Genomic DNA, 27,328 nt, shown 5'->3' with positions numbered 1-27,328 from the left:
CAAACTGTTCAGGTGGTATGAGTCATGATACACACTAACACACACCTCCTTCAAACTGCAACATCTTCCCAAAAGTCAGTCCACCTGCAACCATGCTTCACTGAGCAACTTACAATCAGATCCTTTGATGGGCAGAATTTTAACATGAAATGTATTTAGATTGTAAAGCTGTCATTGTTTAGAACTTGTTCTATCTGAGGACCCCAACAGGATAACATAATTAGCTTTCTTACATCTAAACTGAATGCCATATTTCTCAAATATGCACAGCAAAATCTTGTGGCTTGCATTAATTTGACAGACTGAATACTCTATATCAGGGACTCTGATTTCAGTAAGTCTGGCTTGGGCCTTGGACATAGGTATAAAACAGACAAACAAAAAACTTCCCAGATGATCTCTACCTTCACCCTGGTTAGGAATAATGCTCTGGTGGTTTGTAACAGTGCTTTCTCAAACTTCACTGTAAGTACCACAGGGGGATCTTATTAAAGTGCAAGGGGCCTTATTAGGCCCTGCATTTCTAACGAGCCCCCAGTGATTGGACAACACTCTAAGCAGCAAAGGCTTATAACATGGGATGGAAATCATATGGCCCCAAAGGACCAAGCACATGAGGTAGAGGGCCAGACAGGGCCATGTTTTCCAGGAGCGCACATGCTCCATCTAAAGGGAACATCTGCTATTCAGGTCTCCTCCCCAGTGGAAGACCTGCTGATTTGTTAGAAAAGTCAGAAATCCAGGCTTTTATGAGAAATCTCCTGATGAAATGTTAAATATATACTATGTAGGCCAACCAAGTCCAGTCACTGAGCTAATCTTTTTTCTGTTTTTTTTTGAGCTAATCATTTTATGTGGCTTTTCTCATTTGATCCCTGTTACAACCCTAGAGGGTAAGTACTAAAGCCAACTTATCTTACAGATAAGGGAACCAAGGTAGAGAGGAGAAAGAGATTAAGTAACTTGCATAAGATCATCTGCTAAAAGCCGAGCAAGGATTCAAACCCAGGTCTGTCTCACCCACAGCCCACACTCCTAACACTAGGCCAGATCATGCTGGTGGGTGGGTGAACAAGGCATCTCTCTGCTCATCTAGGTTCTAGCCTCAAATCCTGCTACTTACCTGGACTCTATTAACTTTGTCCTTTGGGTAATCAATTTGCTCCTTGGTTTTATGTTCTCAGTTTCAATTTAGAGTGACCAACCAGCCCAGTTTGCCAGGGACTGAGGGTTTCCCAAGACAAGGGCCATTCAGTGTAAAACCAGGACACTCCTAGCAAACCAAGACAGTTGGTCACCCTAGTTTTCATTTAGGGGTGTTATTTTAAAAACAACCTTGGGGGCTTCCCTGGTGGCACAGTGGTTGGGAGTCCGCCTGCCGATGCAGGGGACGCGGGTTCGTGCCCCGGTCCGGGAAGATCCCACATGCTGCGACGGCTAGGCCCGTGAGCCAAGGCTGCTGAGCCTGCGCGTCTGGAGCCTGTGCTCTGCAATGGCAGAGGCCACAACAGTGAGAGGCCCGCATACTGCCAAAACAAACAAACAAACAAACAAAAAAACAACCTTATCTGTTAGAAATTTTTAAGAACATTATTCACTAAATGGGTCCTATGGGAAATTCCACTTTGTTTTTCCTTGAAGAATTAATATAGTCCTGTCCCCCTTTACTATGTGACTTTGTGTCCCTTTTTGCCCTGTTTTATTGTTGTTATTTGTTAATCATATTTTCCTCTTTGTGATATGAATTTATGTGGATAAGCAGTTCAAGTGCCTGTTGGGAAAAAGAGAATACTGTACATGCATAGATTATCTAGGAAGCAATTCAGCATAAGATACTTAAGTACTAGACTAACCATAGACCTGAAGCACCAGAGTACTTGGCGGTGTCTCCCAGGTTGATGGGACCAAAGACCACTTACTCTCCTCACACTTCCATGTGGAGGAACCTACAGTGGGGGCGTATCCAGCGTCACCCCACCCCACCTCCCCTCTCCCCATGGGAAGAACAGTCAGTTATCTGATTGGTGAGTTTAGGGGAAGAAATGGCATGCTCAGCTCACTCCTCCCTCCAAGGGGGTCAGCATCCCCTGCCCAGGGTGCTCCTTGGCTCCTCTGTACTATTGCTCCACGTGGACAGGTCTCCATGGGCGAGGCTTGAGGATTTTCACCTCTGCCAGTGACTGGGTGTATAAGTTCATTTTGAGGGTGTAGCATGAGGAAGACCGTTTGGCTGCCTGCCCAGGTAACAACAATCCCCTACGTTTCATCAGCAATAAAGCCAACCTCCTTGATCTCCACTTGTCAGAATCTATCCATCTCTCAACTGGTCTGATAGGGGTGGGGAAGAGAAGGGACTATTTATCCATCTCCTGAAACCCCAACAGTGAGTACAACACTGACCTTACTGGACCTTGTATCCGGAAAGTCAAATAACAGTAGTTACCACTAAGCTTAAAGCACAAACATGAAAAATGAAGTATTTCAGGAGGAGGGATCAAGGTGGCAGAGTAAAAGGACATAAGGCTCACCTTCCCCCACAAACACATCAAAAACACATCTCCATGTGAAACAATTCTCTCTGAAAACTGGCAGAAGGACTCCTATAGAACCAAGCCTGTAAGAAAGATACACAGAGAATCAGGCAGGAAGAGAAGAAAAGCAATTGGGTTGGGACCTGTGCCCCTGGAATAGGACTCGGAGGAAAAGGGAGATTACACGGGCGGACACCTGCACTGGGGAGTGAGCAGTTTGAGCCACAGATTGGGCACCCAAGGCTGGGGTCCTATACAGGGGAGACAAGCCCCCTTAGCTGGTTGGAGGACCACTAGGACAAACAGAAGGGCTATGAGAAGCCTGGACTCTGCCCCTGAGGAGCGTAGGTGCACTGACTACCCCCAGGCAGGGCGGAGAGACGTCTGCTCAGGGCAGCCAGGTTTCCTGCAACAGCAACCGCATCGCTGTGTGCCCAGCCTGACCTCCAGCCCTGCTACCCCCATGCCACAGCATGGCACTGGATCTGAGGCACCCATGACCAAGAAAAGACTCAAAGGTGGGACACAGAGGCAACCCAGTCCCAAGGTGGAGCCCGGGTGGGGTGGCGGTGGCCACAGCTGGCGTTTACTCAAGTGGTTCCTCAGAAGCCACCCAGATCTCTGACAGCAGTTCCTCCACCACAGCTCACCTCCTGATACACATCAAGAGGGCACATGGCTCCTGCTAGCCTTGCAGAGTGGCTAAGCCACAGGGCAGGGGTGGTAGAGGTTGGGGGCAGTGATCAGCTGTGAGGGGCAAAGGGGACTTGCACCTGAGGCTGCGTCTGAGCAAAGACATGGGTGCCTCCACAAGCATCACATCCGACCACTGTCAGTGCATGGGCCCCACTTCAGCACTGCCTCCTCTGCGACAAGGGTCCCAGTACAGGGAGAGGGAAAAACACACACTTAGAGGGAGCAGAGCCAGCTCAGGTCCAACCTCCAGGGCTTCTGCTCCAGCAACTTGAGATCAGACCTCACCCCTAACAGGGCAGTGACAGCCTCTGAGCAGAGAGGGAGTCCTACTTCATACACAGCACCAGTTCTAGCCCCTATATCTACAGCCCCACCCCCTACCAAGGGGATAGCTGCCAGAAAACCCTGAGGAAAAATATGACTTGGGTTGACCTCAATCCAGCTCTCCCACCCAAGGCAATGATACATGCAGTCCACAGAGGGATGCTCCCACATAATAACCCCCCTTTAAGAACACAATCAGTAACTGTTTTACCTAAATTCACAGAAACAGAGAAAGTCAAGTAAAATGAAAAGGCAGAGGAACTACTCTCAATTGAAAGACAGAGAAAAACCCTGAAAAAATAAGTAATAAAATAGTAATAAACAATTTACCAGATAAAGAATTCAAAACATTGGTAATAATAAGGTTAACTGAATTAGGGAAAAGGACTGATAGAAACAGTGAACATTTTAACAAGGAACTAGAAAATATAAAAAAGACCCAATCAGAAATGAATGATTCAATAGCTGAAATAAAAAACACACTAGAAAGAATGAATAGCAGATTAAGTGATACAGGAGAATGAATAAGTGATCTGGAAGATAAAATAATGGAAATCACCCAATCAGACCAGCAGACAGAAAAACTAATTTTAAAAAATAAAGGCAATTTAAGAGATCCCTGAGACAACATTAAGCATACCTACAATCACATTATAGAAGTCCCAAAAGGAGAACAGAGACAGAAGGGGATAGAAAATGGATTTGAGGAAATTATGGCTGAAAACTTCACAAAACTGAAGAAGGAAACAGATATCCAAGTACAGGAAACTCAGAGAGTCCCAAACAAGATGAACCCAAACAGACTCACACCAAGGCATATCATAATTAAAATGGCAAAAGTTAAAGAGATAATTCTAAAAGCAGCAAGAGAAAAACAAAGAGCTGTATAAAAGGGAATTCCCATAAAGCCATCAGCTGATTCTTCTGCAGAAGCGTTGCAGGCCAGAAGGGAGTGGCATGATATATTCAAAGTGCTGAAAGGGAAAAACTTGCAACCTAGGATACTCTATCCAGCAAGATTACCACTTAGAAGAGATAAAGAAGTTCTCAGACAAGCAAAAACTAAAAGAACTCAGCAATACTAAACCTACCCTAAAAGAAATATTCAAGGGTCTGCTGTAATTGGAAAAGAATAAAGAATCTATAGGAAAGGGAAAATCCCACTAGGAAAGGCAAACATATAGCAAGGACTGAGGATCAACCACTTAAAAAGCCAGTATGTAGATTAAAAGACAAAATATTGTAAAAGCAACTATAACTACAACAAACGGATAAGGGGTGCATGAAGATGTAAAATACAACATGAAAAACACAAAATGTGAGGGAGTGAAAAATGTAGATCTTTTAGAATGTGTTTGAACTTAAATGACAGCCAGTTTCAAACAAGTAGATATAATTATAGATCAACATATATGAACCCCATGGTAACCACAAATCAAAAACCTAAAATAGATACATAAAAACTAAGAGTAAAGGAACACAAGTATACTACTAAACAAAATCATCAAACCACAAGGGAAGAAACAAAAAGAAGTAATAAACAGAGAAGAAAACAAGTAATAAAATGGCAATAAGTACATACCTACCAATAATTACCTTAAATGTCACTGGACTAAATGCTCCCATCAAAAGACATAGGGTGGCTGATTGGGAAAAAAAACAAAAAATAAAAACCAAGACCCTTCAATACGCTGCCTACAAAAGACCTACTTCAGGGCTGAAGATACACACAGACTGAAAGTTAGGCAATAGAAAAAGGTATTTAATAAAACAGAAGTGAAAAGAAAGTAGGGGTAGCAATACTCATATCAGACCAAACTTTAAAACAAAGCCTATAACAAAAGGGCATTATATAATGATAAAATACAAGAAGAGAATGGTATACTTATTAACATACAGGCACTCAGTACAGGAGCACCTAAATATATAAAGCAAATTCTAATAGATATAAATGGGATAAATTGACAATAATACATTAATAGTAGAAGACTTTAACGCCTCACTTACTATAATGGATGTGTCATTGAGATATAAAATCAATGAGGCAACAGTGGTCTTACGATACAATAGACCAGTTGGATTTAATAGGTATCTACAGGACAGTACATCCAAAAACAGCAGAATACACATTCTTTTCAAGTGCACATGCTAGGCCACATGCTAGGCCACAAAACAAGTCTCAACACATTTAAGATGATAGAAAGTATATCAAGCATTTTTTCTGACCACAACAGTATGAAACTAGATATCAATTACAAAAAGAAAAATGGGAAAAGAACAAACATGTGAAGACTAAACACCATGCTACTAAAAAAACCAATGGGTCAAAAAAAAAAAAAAAACCCAATGGGTCAATGAAGAAATCAAAGAGGAAATCAGAAAATACCTCAAGACAAATGAACATGGAAACACAACACTCCAAAATCTACAGGATGCAGCAAAAGCATTTCCAAGAGGGAAGTTCATAGAGATACAGGCCTTTATCAAGAAACAAGAAAAATCTCAAATAAATAACATAACCTACTACCTAAAATAATTAGAAAAAAAAGAACAAACAAGGCCCAAAGTCAGCAGAAGGAAGGAAATAATAAAGGATTTATAAATTAAAGGATTTATTTCAAAGAGGAAATAAATAAAATAGAGACCCCAAAAATAGAAAATATCAATGAAAACAGGAGCTGTTTTCTTTTGTAAAGGTAAACAAGATTGATAAAACTTTAGCTACACTCACCAAGAAGAAAAGAGGAGAGGACCCAAATAAAGTAAGAAATAAAAGAGAAGAAAAGCAACTGATACCACAGAGATACAAAAAATCAGAATAGAATACTATGACCAATTATATGCCAACAAATTGGACAACCTAGAAGAAATGGAAAAATTTCTAGAAACATACAGCCTTCCAAGACTGACTCACAAAGAAACAGACAATTTGAACAAACCTGTCACTAGTAGTGAAATTGAATTTGTAATAAAAAAAAAAACTTCCCAGCTAACAGAAGTCCAGGACCAGATAGCTTCATGGGTAAATTCTACCAAACATATAAAGAAGAACTAGTACCCATCCTTCTCAAACTATTCCAAAAAAATTGAAACAGATGAAACACTCCCAAATTCATTCTACAAGGCCACCATTACCCTGATACCAAAACCAGACAAAGATACTACAAAAAAAGAAAATTACAGGCCAATATCTTTGATAAATATAGATGCAAAACTCCTCAGTGAAATATTATCAAACTAAATCCAACAATATACAAAAAGGATCATACACCATGATCAAGTAGGATTTATCCCAGGGATTCAAGGATGCTTCAATATCTGCAAATCAATGTGAAACACCACACTAACAAAAGAAAAGATAAAATTACATGATTATCTCAATAGACACAGAAAAAGCATTTGACAAAATTCATCATTCATTCATGAAAAAACTCTCATTCAAGTGGCTCTAGAGGGAACATATCTCAACATAATAAAGGCCATTTATGACAAACCCATAGCTAACATCATACTCAACAGAGAAAAGTTAAAAGCCTTTCCTCTAAATTCAAGAACAAGATAAGGTTGCCCACTCTTGACACTTCTATTTAACATAGTAACGGAAGTACTAGCCACAGCAATCAGACAATAAAAAGAAATAAAAGGCACAGAAATTGAAAGGGGAGAAGTAAAACTGTCACTGTTTGCAGATGACATGATACTTTAATATAGAAAACCCTAAAGTCTCTACCCAAAAGCCATTAGAACTAATAAATGAATTCAGCAAGGTAGATGATACAAGAGTAATATACAGAAATCTATTGCTTTTCCATACATTAATAATGAACTATCAGAAAAAAAGTTTTCCCTTTTTAAACCAATCTCTTTTAAAATCACATCAAAAAGAATAAAATACCTAGGAATAAATTTAACAAAGGAGGTTGAAGACCTATACTGTGAAAACTATAAAACGTCGTTAAAGGAAATTGAAGATGATACAAAGAAATGATAAAATACCCTGTGCTCTTGGATTAGAAGAAATAATATTGTTAAAATGTCCATACTACCCAAAGCAATCTACAGATTTGATGCAATCCCTATCAAAATACCCATGACATTTCCCACAACTGGAACAAATAATCCTAAAATTCAGATGGAACCACAAAAGACCCCAAATTGCCAAAGAAATCTTGAGAAAAAAAGAACAAAGCAGGAGGTACCACCCTCAGACTTCAAACTATACTACAAAGCTACAGTAATCAAAACAGCATGGTACAAAAACAGGCACATAGATCAATGGAACAGAACAGGGAGCCCAGAAATAAAACCACACACTTATGTTCAATTAACCTATGACCTAGGAGGCAAGAATATACAATGGAGAAAAGACAGTCTCTTCAAGAAGTGGTGCTGGGGAAACTGGGCAGTTACAAGTAAAAGAATGAGATCACAACATTTCCTCACACCATATACAAAAATAAACTGAAAATAGATTAAAGACCTAAATGTAAGACCTGAAACCATAAAATTCCTAGAAGACAACATAGGTACAACATTCTTTGACATAAATTGTAGCAAAAATTTTTGGACCTTCCTCCAAAGGCAAAAGAAATAAAAGCAAAAATAAACAAACTGGACCTAATTAAACTTAAAACCTTTTGCACAACAAAGGAAACCATCAACAAAACAAAAAGACAACCTACAGAATGGGAGAATATATTTGCAAATGATATGACTGACAAAAGGTTAATATCAAAAATATATAACCAGGGCTTCCCTGGTGGCGCAGTGGTTGGCAGTCCACCTGCTGATGCAGGGGACACTGATTCGTGCCCCAGTCTGGGAAGATCCAACATGCCGCGGAGCAGCTGGGCCTGTGGGCCATGGCTGCTGATCCTGTGCGTCCGGAGCCTGTGCTCCTCAGCGGGAGAGGCCACAGCAGTGAGAGGCCCACGTACCGCAAAAAAAAACCCCAAAAAACAAAAACAAACAAACAAAAAAATACATAAACGGGTCATACAACTCAACATCAAAAAACAAACGATGAGCAGAAGATCTGAATAGACATTTTTCCAAAGAGGACATGCAGATGTCTTACAGGCATATGAAAAGATGTTCAACCTCACTAATTATCAGAGAAATGTAAATCAAAACAAAATGGGATATCACCTTACACCTGTCAGAATGGCTATCATCAAAGAGCCTACAAATAACAAATGTTGGAGAGGATGTGGAGAAAAGGAAACCCTTGCACACTGTTGATGCAAATGTAAATTGGTGCAGCCATTATGGAAAACAGTACAGAGGTTCCTCAAAAAACTAAAAATAGAACTGCCAAATGACCCAGCAATTCCCTCCTGGGTCTATATCCAGAGAAAATGAAAACACTAATTCGAAGATACATGTACCCCAATGTTCATAATAGCACTATTTACAATAGCCAAAATATGGAAGCCACCTAAATGTCCATCAACAGACAAATAGATAAGAAGTGTTATAAATATATATACACAATGGAATATTACTCAGCCATAAACAAGTATAAAATTCTGCCATTTGCAGCAATGTGGATGGACCTAGAGAATATTATGCTTAGTGAAATAAGTCAGACAAAGAAAGACAAATATTGTATGATATCACTTACATGTGGAATCTAAAAAATAATACAAATGAATGTATATAGCAAAACAGAAATTGACTCACAGATATAGAAAACAAACTAGTGGTTACCAGAGGGGGAAGGGAAGAGGGGAGGGGTAAATTAGGGCTATGGGATTAAGAGATACAAACTACTCTGTATAAAATAGATAAGCAATAAGGATATACTGTATAGCACAAGGAATTGTAGCCATTATCTTGTAATAACTACTAATGGAGTATAATCTGTAAAAATACTGAATCACTATGCTGTACACCTACAACCAATGTAATGTTGTACATCAACTGTATTTCAAAAAAAAAACAAAGTGAGGTACTTCACACTAGAAACTTTTAAAACATCTGTGAAGCAAATCCTTATTTTCAATACCACAATTGAAACTGGTCCTCAATGTCACTAGGCTTGGTCCCTTTTGAAGTTTTATCTGACTCTGCCTTTTAGAAGCAGAATTTTAATATTTGTAACAGACCTCAGTTCATCAAGGAAAAGAAAACTACCTATCAATAATATTTGCTATTTAAAGAGAAAATGATAAATGGTTCTATTTTCTTCCTCTCTGCTTACAGAAATCTCATCTGACTCATATTCACACATATCTGTTTCCTGAGAGAGGGAATATAATGTAACACCTGAACACACTGCAATTTCTCGTTACAATTACATCTTTAAAGGGCTTTTTGCCAAGAAAACTGGTTTAACATGTTCATTTTTGATGTTTTGGTGTTCATTTTTGCATAAAGTACATAATGTCCAATTTAGTATTTTAGGATAAACTGATTAGCAAGTTATTTTAATCACTGTAAATGCTGCGGTTAGTAAAAGAAAAACTCCAGCTTCAGATAGGCTGACCTGCTCTCAAAATAATAATGTAGGACCTATTCCTTAAGGTTTATTACGTAATAAACAGAAATTAAAATTGGTTCATATATTCACATCTATGCCATCTTAAGCCTCCATACTCACAGGGTCATTTTAATCAAACATTAGGATTATCTAGCACCATAGAGGCATGTTTTCTGAAGTTATAGGTAAGCCACCATAGCTTCTTTCCATTAAGTCACATTAAGTTCTAGTTCATTCCATCTTTCCATGTTCTACTCAGTGACAAACATACATCAGTGTGACTGCCATTCACACGGAAGTAAAGTTATATCTTAGCAAAATGCTGTTCCAAAGCCCCCCACACAGACTCCACGGGAATGAGACCTCATAGACAGTAAATCATCATACCCAACTGAGTAAGTCTGATTACAGTAGACAAAGGGGAAATGCAGATACTTTGTTTCTACTAAAAACGTTCTGTCCAAAAAGAAAGAAAGAAAATCTTGTGTCCAAAAAGAAAAGAAAATACAAAAAGAAAGAAAGAAAAAGAGTAGAACAAAGTTCTCATGGCGTATTTATTAAATGAAGATCTTTTTTTTTTTTTTTTCTTGCGTTATAAATGAAGATCTTGGTGGCAGAAGGCAGACCACACTCATTTAATTGAATTGCATGTTGTAAGTGAACTCTGCTGTTAGGTAAAAACTGTATAGCTTGTGGAATTTCACCAAAAGAAAAAAAGAAAAAAGTTCCAAATCTTTATATAGAATGTGAGGCTTGCATAATTCTTAAGCAATACCACCTGCTTTCATTCATAATGCAAAGAATAAATGTGAACCATACTTTCAGTGCATTATTCTAAAACTGGATCATTTAAATTCCTTTATTTATTAAACAGGCACTTGATTTAAGGCAGCACTTTGGACATCATAGAAGATGTAACAATGAATCAGAAGATAGGACCCCTGTCCTCAAAAAGGTTACACAATTCTAAGGGAGAAAAAGTATGGGTGTGTGTGCAAAATGATGTCAAGAGAGTGTGTGTAAAATGATGTGATCAATACCCTTGGACATTCAGAAGAGAAGTAAGACTTTTAAAAGAGAAGACGAGGGAAGGTTACATTCAGAGAGGATAGCGTTAGAATTCAACTACTATTGAAGGGATACCTGAACAAGCCTGAGAAGAAAGGGGCCTGAGCAACATGGGAAAGCACTGGGAATCCTGAGCCCAGATCAGCTACAACCTGAATAACATTTAGGGCACTAGATAGAGACTGATTTCAAGGGGAACTGCAGGTCAGAGTGTGGAGGCCTTGAACAGCAGGCCTGTTCAAGAATTCAGACTTCATTCAATAGGCAGAGGAGAGCCATAGAAGCTTTTTGAGCTGGGAAGTATGTTTATCAAAGTTGCACTTAGGGGGAATTAGTTTAGGTGGTTGACAGTGGCAGGAGGAGAGGAGAGACCAGAGGCAGGGAGGCCTGATCAGGTTATCGCACTGGTCCAGCTGTGGTAGGAAGAGCAAGGGAGGGATGGACATGGGAGACACTGCAGGAGCAGAACAAACAAGATTGGAAGATTGGAAGTGTGAAGCAAGAGAGAGGGAAGATTCAATGATGACTCAGATTTGAAGCCTGGGTGGTTGAGGTAACAGAAGTCAAGAGGACAAACTGAGTTGAGAGGGAAGAATGAGGAAATCAGTTTGAGGCCATATCTAGATGGCAGTTAGAAATACAGGGCTGAGGAGTTAGTTCAGAATTAATAGATTATAGATTTAATAGGTAATAGATGTAGATTTAATAGACAATATATTTTAGAGTAATCTACATGAGAGGAAAAGCTGAAGCTATTTAAATAGACTCAACAAATACAACACAGACTATGTTAGACTTCTAACATAAATAAATAATTGAATATTTGTTTATATCAAAAAAACTGCCCATAGTACTTGTATCCTGTACCACTGTACCACTGTAAGATGCAACACTGGGTCAAGATTAAAAAAAACAAAAACAAAAACCTGACACTATACAAGTAGCTGGGATGGGAAGTTTGCATACAGAAACGAACAAAACTACAATGATATATGGCATTTTACAAATTCATTCCTTGGAACAAATTTTCATCACTGAAATTTGGAAGTTAAAATACTAAGCAAATCTACTCAAATTATTTGTATCCATTCAAACTAATTTCTCTCTTCCTCTGAAATCAACATTGTCTTCTGGATAACCATCAAGAATATGTATTAGTTACCATTAAGAATAATGCATTTCATAAGAGTGCTAATCTCAATCTTGATATGAACATTAATAAATACATTCATATGTTAGAATGCTCTTAATTGACCCCATTTGTGACTTTCAAGCATACCTCCTTATCCTACTCTACTTTAAACTATACTACCTTTATATTGAAGTGTTTAGTAAGGATTATTTTCAGTGTATTCTCCAAGCCTCACCTGGTTTGGGTTTCTATGGAGGGCTGAGTTTCAGATGTTGGTCTTCGGATGAAAGGCTCACATTGATGCCATACAGTGGATCATCCAAGAAAGAGGGCCTTTTCAGTCTCCCAATGCCAAGAGTCTTTGACATAAAATAGTCTTTTGTGTCACCAATAACCTTGTCCTCAGAAAACCGGAGGCATTTCATATTCTTTGCTTCAACGACAAGAGCTTGTGACATAAAATGCCCAGTCGAGGCTTTGGTGAGATAGTAGCCTCTAGATGTTTCACTTTCGGCATTCTCAGGCATATTTGCGTCTTCCACCTCAGTGCTTTTGACCTCTATTTTTGACCCATCTAGTGACTCAGAGAGAATAGATCTGGAAAGCTGGGGCAACTCAGGTGTTATATCCTCAATGTCTTTCTTTTCTCTTTCTGAAGACAATCTAATCATGGATTTTTGTTTAAGTGTGCATTCATCCAGAAGACACCTTAACTGTTCCTCAGAGAGAAGTGATGTTGAATCTAACTGGTGAAATAAACCAAAAGTTTTCATAGTCAATTGATTAAGTAAACACATTTAACTTTGGTAAGCTTCCAGTAGTACAGTATAAATGCAAGTAACAGGAAATCTTTTACTCAAAACACCCAAATAACAAAACCATTCATATTAAAGTATCCAAAATTGCAGGGGAAATGTACAACATTCCTAGAGAATAAGTTTAGAATCAATCACACATACTATAATCCAGAGAAAAGTCCCACAACACTGATGGAAATGAACTGCAGCACCAAATTAACCACTAACACTCCCTCTACACATAGAAGTGCCTTGAGCTGAAATGAAGATATTAGAAAAGCACCTTCGATTTTATCAGTCTTGGGGCATCAAACAGGGTAGTAAGTAACCAGCTCTTTGATAAATAGCCAGGAATCCTGCCATAATCTCCAGTAGGTGTTTCTCTGTTCCCACTACTCCTCCGTGTAAACCCTATCACCACCCAATTCCTATATCAGGCAAACAGGGCAGATTCACCTGCCCCTGGGGATTCACCACTCCTATGTCTATCTACAACTTTCAGCGGACAATACTACCAAAGACAGAAAAGGAAGAGTGAAGGGGTGGTGCATCCTGAGATGTGTAGTTGCTTCAATGTTACAGGTCTAGACAGAGGCCAGGGACATTCCAATAGCAGTGCATTCTGGGAAGAGGATTTGATCATACACATTTAATCTCCGCTTGTAGATGTTATCAGGGCTGATTGTTTCAACCAAGACCTTAAGGGTTTAAAAACATTTCTTCTCTTCCAGTGATGCTCTCAGGAAATAAATCAAACAGAAGTATAGAGCTATGTTCTATAAGAATTCAACTGAACAGCAATGCCACCTGAATTGCAACAATGTCAAAAAGAACGTGATTGAAATATATTGAAAGACACTGAAAAAAATTTCTCCTTCTTTAAAGAATCAGCACTGTCCCTGATTTACACATGGTGGATTATCTAGGACAACACTAATCCTCCTTTACAGGGGAATGAATTATCTGAAAACAAGAAATTCCCATAAGAAAACCTTATCATGAATTGTAATCGCCTTAATTTCTACTTCAGTAAATTACAACAATGCTGTTGGCCTACTTTGTAGTACACAGTAAGAATTAACCAAATATTCTGCATGTATAAAGTATTGGGGGGGAGCTGTTATTAGAACTAGTATATTTAATTCCCCATTACTGTGCAATGCTTCTAATGCAGCTAACAAAAAGTAGTACATTAAACAAATGTTGTATCATGCTTTTAAAAAATGTTATGTGTTTTAAAATTATATTTAACTTCCATATATTAAAAACCAGTTTTCATAGTGGTGAGTACCATTATGAGTTTGAGAGTAACAAGAAATTGTCTGGGAATATATTCTTAATAATCATCTGGGATTCAAAATTCAGGTAAATCACCCTAAGGTTAATATGCCTGTCAAAAAAAATAGGTTGAATTACATATTAGCAAATCCTACCTTTAATCACTAGACATTTCATGCATCCAAATGCATAGGAGCATTCCCTTCACCCTACTATGTAAATGTAGTCAACTAGAAAATGAAGGCAGCCCTTATATGGTACTAGATAACTAAAATATACTTTCAAAATCTGCATATATAAAATTCCTTATAATGAGTAAACAATTCCCTAGGATTTAGAAACTGTCCACTGAGTGTCATCCTCAGCAAACATCCAAACCAAAGGCTTAACATATGAAATTTCCAGACCCTAGAAAAAAATCAGTCCATACTAGAGCAAGAGGGTGAAGGATTATGGAAAGAGGTCTCTGGGAGGGGCGGGGAATAAAAGAGGGGGAGGTGGAAGATGGGTAGATCATCTGATATGTTTGCTCATGTCCCCAAATAATATTGATAGGATAGATGCTTGGAAGTTCTGAAGACATATTTAGCTAGACACATAGAAATTTAAGTAAAAGGAAAAATAAAGCAATTACGAACTCTGGGGAAAACAGAAAGCTAGTTTTTCAGATAGATAACAGAAAATTAAGCAAAAGAAAATAAGATAATTATTAACTCTAGGACAAACAAAAAAGTTGTACAAGAAAGGATACTATAGTATACTACTTGCTTTTGCTGTAAATGATGCTTTCACAGTCATCATAATATAAATAGTGATGACTGGGATAACCAAAAATTGTGATTTAACTATTTTGGAGAAGTGGTAGGAGAGAGAAGGAATGTTTGGAGTAACAATGTGAAATCCTTGGCTATAATTATAGGAAGTCAATATATAATTGATATAATACAGTTCCATCATATTATTGATATGAAATGTTAGGTCATTGTAAATTGATATAAAACTGATCAATTAGGAAGGCAAGCTATTAAGAAATAATATAGAGTTAAAGCAGGGGAAACCTTCTAAAGAAATTAAAAGGGGTTGACTCTGGAGAGCAAAACTAAGAAATGGGGAAGAATGGGCAAGGAGCTACCATTTTTGTTTAAAACATTTTAACACAACTATTTATTTTATCACTATAAGAAAAATTAAAATTAATTTAAAATAAAATATAAAAGTGATTTAAATGCATTCAAACAGTTTAAATAAAATTAATTTAAAAATAAATATCTGGGGCTTCCCTGGTGGCACAGTGGTTAAGAATCCTCCTGCCAGTGCAGGGGACACGTATTTGAGCCCTGGTCCAGGAAGATCCCACATGCGGCAGAGCAACTAAGCCCATGCGCCACAACTACTGAGCCTGTGCTCTAGAGCCCACGAGGCACAACTACTGAGCCCGCGTGCTACAACTACTGAAGCCCGTGCGCCTAGAGCCCGTGCTCCACAACAAGAGAAGCCACCACAATGAGAAGCCCGCGCACCCCAATGAAGAGTAGACCCCCACTCACCTCAACTAGAGAAAGCCCGCGCACAGCAATGAAGGCCCAATGCAGCCATAAATAAACAAATAAATAAAATTATTTTTAAAAAATAAATAAAAAAATAAAACTCCGGGATATTAAAATGAAATTCCCAACTGGCTATATCTTTGGTAATCAGAAGCAGATCCAGGTTTCATGGAGCCTGAAGTTTATGTAATATTGGAGCAGGGGAGGGTACTTCTTTAAGAAAAAGAATACAATTTACAAATAGAAAATAGGTATAAAAGTGAGTTTTTCTTCTTTGGAATGTGAAAAAGATCACAAAAAATTAATGGGGGAAACATCAAGTCCATCTCTTACACTATCTCTTTAGGTCATTTACCAGAAATGCTTATGTTTCCTGACTGCAACCTAGCTTCCTCTCCCCACTCAAGGTTCATACAAGAGAGGGCCCCTGAAGCTTAAGCTTCACTGGTTTCACAGTAAATCTTCTGGGTGCTCCAAGATAAAGCATAACACATTTGAGTCTGTATGTACACAGAAATAAGCTCAACTACAATAACCCTGATCCTCTGGGGGAAGCAGCCCAATGGGAAAGAAAACACAAAAGACTAGAACATGGGCTTCAGTTCAAGCTTTGCCACCGTGTGCGTATCACCTAAGGGACCCACTTCCTGCAGCTGTGAAATAAGGATTTGAAGAAGATGATCTCTACATTAACTTGTAGCTCTAAAATTGCTTTTTATGAGTAACTACTCTAAAATTAAAAATACATATTAGAATAAGCTGTTCTATTGCACCTCAGAATGTCACCTGGGTAGAATTTATGAAAACAATAACAAAAAGAGAACTTTTATTTCTTTAATTTCTTCACAATACCATCTTGAACTCAAAAAATAACTAAAAATTCTCTGGTCTCAAAACATTGTAAGTACAAGTAAACCAAGTATATTAAGCTCTCAAATTAAATTAATTTCATTACAGTGTCTCTGGGTGGTAAGACATCAGAACCTTCAACACAAGCCATCTTTCTCATCTTTTGATTCCCTGCAGAGCCTTGCCCACAGTACATGCTCAGTAAATCAGTGTTGTGGAAGGTTGCTGAGTGTTTCGAAATGGCTAAGTACTACATTAATATAAGTTATTTACAAATGCAGAACCGGACTAAATGGGGCTTATCACAAACATCCCTAATGACCCTTGATAGGTCAGGGGCCATAACCCACACCCTCATCCAGATTGCTTTGAAACTCTGAACTAATTAAGCTCCGTATCTGAACGACTGACTCACTGTGCAAGCACAGTCAAGTAACCATCTGTTCAAGTCTTTACCTCAAAGTATTCGTCTTTCATGCCAGCTCTAATTTTCCAGTATTTCATAAACAAGTTATTATTCATGCTATTCCTGTCCTTCATGGAATTCATCATAGTGCATCTCAGTCTTCATTTTTCCAGACCAGAGCCCAATGTATTTTCTCTCCTTCTGTGAAAGCCCCTCTTTTCCCATCCTCATTTAAGTAGTCTTTTTATGGATCTTCTTTCTTGTTTTAGCCAAAACACACACACTCTGTAGTCATAGAGTAAATGTATTGGATTTTCTCATCAGGAAAAAACTAGAGAACACTTGTGGTGTTAGTTCTCATGCACCTTGCTGGTCTTGTTGGCACCCCAGGTGATGTCATACAGAATAATAAAAACTAGCATTTACTAAGCACCTACTTTGGGCCAGATACTGCCCTATGCATCCTACATGTATCAATTCCTTTAATCTCCATAACAAACCTATGCAGTAGATACTATTGTTATTCCCATTTTACAGATGAAGAACTGAGGCAATGAGAAATTAAGTAATCTGTCCTTGGTCATACAACTACTAGGTGGTGGGACTTGAATCCAGATAGTCTGGGTCCAGAGCTTATGTGCCTTACATAGTCTCTCATTGTAAATGAGTTCTCCCTCTACCATTCTCTACGTATCCTTTTCCCAAGTGACATTCACTTTTCTGTCCATTCCCTCAGATATTAAAAACTCTTCCTGTAGATTATTTCACTTAACTTTGGATTTTATTACCCCAACCACCTCAGCATCTCACACAGATTTACACAGTGTCCTCTACTTCAGCTCACTTCAGGAAAAAACAAAAAGACAACCCCACCTCCATCCACAGGGTGCCCACTGTTTATACATCTCCACCCATATAAATACCAGTTTGGTGTAGGAGCTAAATCTGATGGGGAATGCAACTTGTAATTGCTGGTAAGGGATCACAGGCTATGGATTACCTCACCCTCATCCCTGCCTCCCCTCCTATGCTATGTATGTGGAGTTTCCCCAGCCATAAAAATCTCCACTCATTTGGTACTGGATTTGTTGACAAGGCAATCAAGATTTTATGTCTCTGGTGCAGATAACCAGAAAGTCAAGTATTACAAACTAGCAGAGGCAATTTTGTCCTTTGATGTAAGTTTATGTCTGATGTTGGGGTTTTTTTCCCCCACAAACACTAAGTTCCGAAAGACCCACCCTATAAGGCCAATACATTTATCACAAGAGAAAATGGTGGGAAGCCGAAAGTCCTAAATGATTAACAGCAAGGGTGTGGATATAAATTGCTTTCAATGACATCAAGTTCTACTTTAAAATAAACAGCAAGAAAACACCCCACCCTTTGTTTAATCACCAATATATAAGTTTACAACTCTCTGCTGCAGCCACTGCTGGCAACACTTAAGCAGTAGTTTAATCAAGGTTTTTTAGCCATTAGGGACAGAAATCCTTATCTCAAAAAAACCCCAAAAAACAGGGTAGGCTATGATGAACTCCTTTAGCTTTCGCTTTTCTAGAAATCTCTTCATCTCAGGTAGTAGAGGTGAGTGTTGATGTAGGATCTAAGAAGTCACCTCATGGATACCAATAGGCAGGAAATGAAGTAACAACAGGCCTGTTGGGGTCTGGAGCTGAGAAGCCCCCAGGAACCAAAGTTATGTGCTTCATCGTTCTCTTACTGAGTCGCTGTGGTCTCTTAACTCACTGCTTGTCTGATGCATGCTCCTCTCTGCAAACCAGCTTTCTCTGCTTATTAAAGGTTTCTGCTCTTTCACAACCTCAGCTTGCCCAGGTAGCATGAGTTAACTCTGGTCTGCAATCAGCATGACATTAAGAGTCTGTCACCCACCAATGACTGACAGTGGTCTCTATGTCTATTAGCTCGAATTTTCAAGCAAGATAACCTGGTTGGTCACTGACCAAATGACAGACTGAAATGTCAGTTTCAAGTGTTTACCACTAGTCCAATTACCTGTGGTGAGCGTCACATAGTATGAACTTGGCCACTCAAGTCCATGCTTTTGGGTAAGGGGGATTTCCCAAAGAAGAAGGCATGAGGAGCAGGGACCCCAAAATAAATCTACCACATTGCTAAACTAGAATTGCTATTAAGTAAATAACCAATAGGAGGGACCTGACATTTAATGAAGTTTTATAGCCAACTAAAGGATTAAGAATCAAGGAGTTGCCAAACTTCACCTATCTCATTCAGTCTGAGCACTCACTGAATAGCTAACTGAGATGTAAAAGTAGAATTACTTGTCAGAAAATATTCACTTGTAGACAGAATGGTAAGACTTCCAGGTGGACCACAGAACAGCACTTTCAAGTCAATATGCTCCTAATCAGCTCATATAGGCTCAACAGAGTCACATCACTTGTGGTTCTTAAGAGTAAACAAGTCTGAAAATGATGGGGTTAAGTGATTAGTGTTCCTCTGAATGTCTGCATCAACAAGTATACACTGCCAAGGACTCACAGAAGGAACAGGCTTATTCATCCTTCCCCCTCCTTAGCTCCTTCCCTCCCTATCCTATTCTTCCCCCTTCCTCTCTTACACGGAGGCTACCCCAGTCACACAGAGGCAAGTCTGGCAGGTACAATGCTCTTCAGAGGCCACAAAGGTCCCGGCAGCCACGCAAGATCTGGCATATTTTTACCCAGAATAGTCAGAGGTTGTTCAGCCAGAGGAGGCTCTGAACTCTAGTCAAAAGGTCACTGCCAGAGAAACTATGCAAAACATTAGGAATAAGGACTGAGGCCAGGTTGTAAACAGGAAAATGAGTCAGCCCCCAGGTCAGAAGCTGGAGGATCTGTGGATAGAATAACAGTGTGTGAAATAGGTCAAGATGAGTGGCTCTGAAGTGAGTTCATAAATGTCGTGATGGTATTGGAAGTCTGCTTTTATGCGGGGCCTGGCATGTCAAAGTAACCATGTAGCATAGGACACCCCCTTGCCCACGCCACCTATCTTCCCCGAATGACTAGGAGAGGCAGGGCTTGGAAGGGTTTGCCTGATGTGTTTGCTCCATGAAAGGCTGCTGTGCCCGTGAGCATTCGGTGATGGTTCTTCCCAGCCTAGGTGCCAGAGCTGGTCTCCATGACATCAGGCTTTCTGTTTCTAAGAGGACGAGAAGGGTGGGATGCCAGCAGGATCCCAGTATATAAAGGAAGGGTGGACATGGATGGGAGGATCTAGAAGCAGGGTATGGGATCCTCCATTCCTCCAATTTGAAAAGGGGCCAGGAACTCAGCTTTAGTTGATGACATAGTCAGAAGGGTGCAGATGAGCCTGGAGGACAGCTAGATCAACTTCACAACTTTGGTTTCTAAAAGAATGATGGGGGAAAAGGGCTCTCATTTTTCCATTCTGGGGGAAAATTATCATTTGAGCATTGCCAGCAGCTGCTGTTTTTTAGCAGTAGAGACAGCAGATCAACTTCAATCAGATTCCCCTTGTTCTGAGTGAGTCACTGGAATGGCCCTTCTGTAACACATCTGTCACTTCTTGCCAGAAACAAGGCTTGGGTTCCAGCTCTGCAGCTGGAAGGAGCCTGGCACCCCTGTCCCACATTCTCCCAGCAAAACAAAGCTTAACCAGGAGGTTGTCAGAAGTGAGGTGAGCAAGTTTGTACACAGAGCATTTCTTCTGGTCACAGGGGGCTGGAGCACCCACCCACCTATCCACCCAGCCCCACTCCCTGGGGAAATATATACTGTATGTTACTTTTAGAACAACTAATTCTCACTGCTATGCAAGATGGCTAGTTTACCGGAGTGTAACAGTTATGAAAATCACTTGCACGGTCTTCTCTACTCTCAGTTTGAAGTTTATCTTTACTATGTAGAGATAAGTTGGGTCAGAGGAGGTCATGATGGGGTCAGAGTCAAGAGAGCCACTAGCTATTTAAATGCTTAAACGTGGGTCAGAGTCCAGATCAAGCTTCACCCTTTTGTCGGAGGTCAGCTGGGAGATGAGTCAAGTTAGAGCGATATGGTATCATCAGAAGAGATAACCAACAAAGACCTACTGTATATAGCACAGGGAACTCTGCTCAATACTCTGTAATAACCTAAATGGGAAAGAATTTGAAAAAGAATAGATGCATGTATATGTATAACTGAGTCACTTTGCTGTACACCTGAAATGAACACAACATTGTCAATCAACTCTACTCCAATATTAAAAACTAAACTAAACTAAAGAACCCCTGTATGCCCACAGGGCTGCAGAACTTTAAATACTTCTCTTGACATCATGTAAACTTCCCATTAAGGAGAAGATGACCTCAGAACTCTGTCTCCGGGATCTTCAGCATGTGCTTTCTGGGCTAGCCTAGAAGCAGTGGTGCCGTGGTCACTACAGGACCATCCCCAACAAGGGCTCATTTAAGGTCAGGTCAGGCGAGGATATCCAACAGGTGTTAAGGAGGATAACTGATCACAACTCACACCCAGTCCAGGAGGACATGGAGGAGGCCACATACTGGTGCTGAAACAAAGTGGAGACATGGCATGGCCTAAAAGGTAGTACCTGACCTCACACGGCCTGTCAACGGATCGAACAAAGCCTCCAGGCTCTGACCAAGAGGACTTCTGCTTTCCAGAGACATGGGCCCTCGATTTGTAATCAGTGCCACATTCATCAGCTACTCTGAGGACAACTCTTCTGCCTTTTGCTGTGCAGTATCTCACTATGGTAGCATTATCTAGACGGCCCCAATCAGAGAGAACCCTCAGTTGGACCCCACCTGTCGCCAAGCAGAACCCGAAGAGACCTTCCCAGAATAGGACTCCCCCACGCCCATGTCCTCCGCCTGCCTTCTGTCTGTAGAGAAACTCTACCAAAACATAAGTTTAATCACAGACATGAAAAAATGCAGAAGCGAAGGAAAACAGTTAAACAGGACCAAATAATAATAGTTTAGCCATTAAACAAAGTCAAGGACCTTTAGTTCCTCCTCAAGGGCTTTAGATAATACTCTGAGCTGTTTTGCAGGTACTGACGCTCCCACCAGATGGAGGAAGTGAACTATATGCTGCCACCAGCGCATAGATCCCAGATTGATTGGAACCACAAGGTTGATGATGTGGACTTCCTATTACCTCACCTCCAACCAATCAGAAGAAGGTCCACGAGCTGATCACACACCCCACAACCCCCCCTCCCTCACCCTCTCTTTAAAAAACCTTTCCCTGAATGCCTTTGGGGAGTTCGGGTCTTTTAAGCACTAGCTGCCTGGACTCTTTGCTTGGTGCCCTGCACTAAACTGCACTGTCCTTTGCCACAGCCTGGTGTCAGTAGACTGGCTTTACTACGCACGGGCGAGCAGATCCAAGTTTGGTTCAGTAACACACCCACGTAAATGAGACCCCTCAGAGAGATGCCCAATCCTGGGAACTGGAAAAGGAAACTGAATATTTCCTTGAATGGACAAGAAGTTTCCTAGAAGCACAGACAAGCCCAGGGGCCATGCTGCACTGGCATTCAAATGCTCCAACATGACCATACCCGGTTTATCCATCACCCAGAGCTACGCACCTGCCTGCAGCTGGGCTGAGTGGATCTAACAAGGCTTGTGCTGCCCCCAAAGCTGTGGATCCAGGTATCGCTACTGATGCCACGGCCACACCCCTCCTGTCACCCTCAGGCACATCATGCCCCTCTTGCCTCTCATCCAGGACTTCCCTATTGCTGCTGAGTTGTGACTTGCTAATGAGGTGTGAGATGCTCAGCTGGCCACTTCTAGGCTTGTGTAAATCAGTCAGCCCTTGGAGTAGACTTTGACCAAGAGGGGAGAGGAACCAGTGAGTAAAATCCTTCCCCTTCCTCCTCCTGGAAGGACTGCCCTGAAATGTAGTCCCCCATATGGATTCTCTCTGAAGGTGTCCCCCCAAGATGAAACAATCAGCGTTGTCACCCCCCACCCTCCCCATTTCTGCTTTTCTGGTGTTGCTTTAGCCAATTAAGTGGCAGCCTGTGAGTTTCAGGCTCTGCTCTTCCAGACTGAGACAGTCACAGTAAGCAACAGCCTCCAAGTGCAGGCAGGGCTCTGGAAGTGGCAGCTTGAGCTGCACAGGATGAGCCTGGGAGCACTGGGCCAGCAGCTCCACCCCAGCCTCTATAAACTGGTCAAAGGCTCCCAGGGTGGAGCTGGCTGCATACAGACACTGCAGAGCTATGGCCAGCACTGTCGAGATCCTATGAGGCAAAGTAATGCTTTAGGATCCTTGGGGCTCATGGCTTAATAGCTGGTTCCTACTGCCACTGCTAGACGGGAGCAGCAGAGCACTGCCCAAGGGATTGGCTCAAAGGAGAAAAGCCGTTGGAGTCCTGGGAGGACATCTGCCCAGGGCAGCCAGAGAGAGGTAGCAGAGCTGGAGGGATTATATGAACTGGAGCTAAGGGTAGACAGCCCAGGTCATAGCTTAGGTTTGAGTGTCAAGATAAACAGAAAAAAAAAAGACGAACACGAGGTGTAAAAGTGGCCGTGGAATGGTGTTCCATACCAAGTCACATCCACTGCAAAGACAGAGGAGGTCTGCCTTCATTCTGGGAGGGCAGAGTTCAAGACCAGGCCGGAGCTCTAAAGAAAGTTAAGCAGGAACAGACCCTACCCTGTCAGCAGCCACTGTTGGATCAAAATGAAGGGCTGGGTAAGCCGTGCAAATACGTGACATTCCTCTACATCTTACATGCATCTCCAGCACCCTTTCTCCAAGTTGTTTTCCCACAGCCATTGATATTTCATTTGGTAATATGCCCCAAGTTAAGTGTTCCCTAGGCTGCATGTTATTTTTTTGAAAAGCAACGAAAAACAAAAAACCCCAAAAAACAGAAACCCCCAGGTGGAGAGGAAATACCCTTAACAACAGCATAGAGTAGGAGATAGAGGCTGCCGTTTCTGAGTTTAAACCCCAGCTCTCTCACGCCTAGCTGTTCCATTCCATATTGGGCAGAGTATTCGATCTCTCAAAACTTCAAATGTGTAAACTGTAAAAGTAAAACAACAACTTGCTGACTCCTAACAACTGGTTGTGAGGAGTACTAACAACTAACAATATGCAAATGAGCATGAGATACATGCGTGAGGCTGCTAGCATCGTACCTGATGCAGAGTAGGTAGGATTTCAATCAATGCTGGAACACCGGGAGGAACACTACGCTTGACTGAGAAGCAGTAGTGGCTAGATGACCCAGTTACGAAGTTATCAACTTAAGTCTGTATGTTCCAAGTTCCAGGGGCCCCTACCACTGAGGGTCTCTCTGGGGTACCAGGAATAGAGCTTTGCACATCATGTCACAACTAACCATCTGCAATGAGTGAACTGTCCTGTGTACTCTAATGAATTCATATGGGGCTACAGCAACCATCAGATGCCAGGAGAGGACACACATGAGGGAAAGGTTGGAACATGAATCTTCGTCTTCCCTGCAGGAAGCTTACATTTCAGGGCAGATGCTATTAAGTCTTCAGTACCAGAAAGTACCATAGTAACCAAAAAGGACCAGAAAGGGGCTGGTTTCAAGACACTTTTATAATTGCTCAAAATAATCAATGTCAGGACTCAAGATGAATTTTGTGAAGCAGAGGAATGTAGGTGAAATGCATTTATTTCATGCACAGGACACTTTTCCCTTTCACCAATGTCCCCTCCTTGCTCTGCTCCCTTCCCTAAGGCATCTGAAGACCCCATGCTGCCTCCTCAGCCCTCTCCGCCTGAGCACACACTCCTCAAAAAGTATACTCAATTCCAAACCATTTTTTTAATTTTGTTTTTGCGGTACGCGGGCCTCTCACTGTTGTGGCCTCTCCCGTTGCGGAGCACAGGCTCCGGACTCGCAGGCTCAGCGGCCATGGCTTATGGGCCCAGCCGCTCCGCGGCGTGTGGGATCTTCCCGGACTGGGGCACGAACCCGCGCTCCCTGCATCGGCAGGCGGACTCTCAACCACTGCGCCACCAGGGAAGCCCCCAAACCATTTTAAATGTCCCACTGCCCTCACATCAAAACTTACCTGTTCTGAGATGTGTTTCCTCATTACTCTCCCTCAGACAAAGAGATCTAGGTCCATCTATAATCCTCCCAAGGAACAAGCTCGAATTTTACAGGAGCTTCTTCAAATCAGGATGACTTAGTCCAAAGACATGATTCTAAGAATGGGAATCTGGGCCCCACAGCTGGATGGTAGACGATATTTGAGAGATACCATTTTTAGCAGCCTCAGAGAAGCCATATAGTGAGACCTAGTCTAGCTCTACAAATGATGGGTCCTGTCAAATCTCATCAGATCTGATTTTCCTCTTGGGTGTAAATCTCGCGCCAGAGAGTTAACTCCACGTTTAACTTGTTAATCAAGGAGAGCTTTTTCTGGTTACAAACAGATGACCTGTAGCTTTTCCCAGGGTTAAACAAGTGCTCCTGAAGCTTTACCCCGTCTAGACATGTATCTGAAACATCTAATTACCCCTGCATAGCCTGCATGGCACACAACCCCCAACATCATTACATAAGCATGAAGCTCCCTACTAATATTGCTGCTCAGTGAACTGTCCTTTTACATTTGCCAACCTGAAAGTGAAATCATGCTACCACTAAGAATAAGGATAGTGTGCTGTGAACAATAACTGCCAAGTTTTGCTATGCCCCCAAAATTGTGGGAGTTAAATTCTCTAAGAATTAAACAAAAAATCCACGTAGTGAACTGGATCCAAATTCATAAGGATCTAAATTGCTTGACACATATTCTCTCTGAATTTAATTTGCCCTTCCACATTGAGCAAGAGGCTATATGAAAGGGATAACTCTTTCCACCTCCCTGGTTGTCGGGTCCTACATTAGGCAGGTGACCAAAGCAGCCCTGGTCGTTAAGTTAGTTGCACTGGGATTGGGGTGTGGAGTTGGGTTATGGATAGAGTTTATATAAAGTCAAGGACCATCCACCATGTACCAAGAATGCTGACATACATTATTCCATTCCATTCTCCTAACTACCCAATGAGGAGAACTGGGAAATCATTCTCCACATTGAACAGATAAGGAAACTAAGACTCAGAGAAATTAAGTATCTTGGTCCAAGGCCCAGAAATAATAAAAACTGAAGCCAGAATGTAAATCCAGAGCTTTTCATACTCTTACTGTCTTCACACAGATGCTCAGAAGAGTTGGTTAAGCTCCATTTTCCAGGAGAGGCGCTCTGGCAGCAGCATGGTACCATGACATGCCCCCTCCACACGCTATTTTACATCTGAAAATGTTACAGAGCAGGACAGCCTAATAGAACCCCTTCCACTTCATAAACTTGAAGCAGAAGTATGAACAAGAGGCCCCTTCCACTGGCTGACAGCTGCCCCCTGCTTCCCCCAAACCTGGAGTGCCAGGTTATATCAGCACAGCACCCGCTTCGTCCGCCTTCCCTGATAGATGTTAAGTTTCTCAAGACTGGGACGGGGTCCTCCCCATCTCTGTGTCACCATGTCTGTGGCACAAGAGAGACACAAGGCAAAGTTTTACTGGCTATACGAAACTTTCGTTGGGTGTTCCTCCACCTTCTACAGTGGCACTCACTCTATAAACTGAACTCAGTGGTCTCAGTCTGTCCTCCCAGGATACAGCCCAGCCCCTTCTCTCTCCTGTGCCCTGTTCCCTCTGGACCCTGCTCTCTCAATTTGGCTTTTGAAGGTAATGGTTTAATGAATTAATGAACCTTCACTGATTATTTGGGAAGACCAGATAACAATGCCTTAACTCCTAAAGAATTCCCAAACATTTCAGATGCCAGCAACGGTAGTCAGACAGACAAATTGGCTGAAGGAAGAGGATACTTCTGGTCCTCTCTGTATCACCCTCCACAGGCAATGACTCACCCTAGCTGTGGATGCCCCCTCATCCCCACCAACTTCAGGAATTTAGTTCCACTGACCAAGGAAAAATGCTTCAGATTCACAAAAACTCCCAAGTGCAATAAAAAGCCTACACTCTGGACCTATGACTGTGATATTCACTACATGTTTGACATACAGGTTTAATTTGGTCTGCCATGAAAATAGAACTGAATAATAATCACAGTCTTTGTGGTTAGGTTTAATTATGGAAATCTACTCATGTACTTATACAGAAAGCCTCACAAGCACGGCAGAAAACCATTTCTTTTCATAAATATTTATAGGGAAAG

At 41.1% G+C, this 27,328-nt stretch overlaps 1 protein-coding gene across 1 annotated transcript in view; it reads right to left on the bottom strand.

Annotated features, from left to right (window-relative positions):
• Window positions 1-12,444: 12,444 nt before the first annotated feature.
• FSIP1 (fibrous sheath interacting protein 1) overlaps window positions 12,445-27,328 on the bottom strand; it is a 184,606-nt gene continuing 169,722 nt past the window's right edge. The window contains 1 exon segment of the mRNA XM_007460208.1: window positions 12,445-12,978. Coding sequence (XP_007460270.1) covers window positions 12,445-12,978 — 534 coding nt within the window.

Source organism: Lipotes vexillifer, unplaced genomic scaffold, assembly GCF_000442215.2.
Source record: "Lipotes vexillifer unplaced genomic scaffold, Lipotes_vexillifer_v1.1 scaffold408, whole genome shotgun sequence".
In the NCBI taxonomy this organism is placed as follows: Eukaryota; Metazoa; Chordata; class Mammalia; order Artiodactyla; family Lipotidae; genus Lipotes; species Lipotes vexillifer.
The sequence above is the reverse complement of the archived record's forward strand: the minus strand, read 5'-3'. Positions and strand labels throughout refer to the sequence as shown.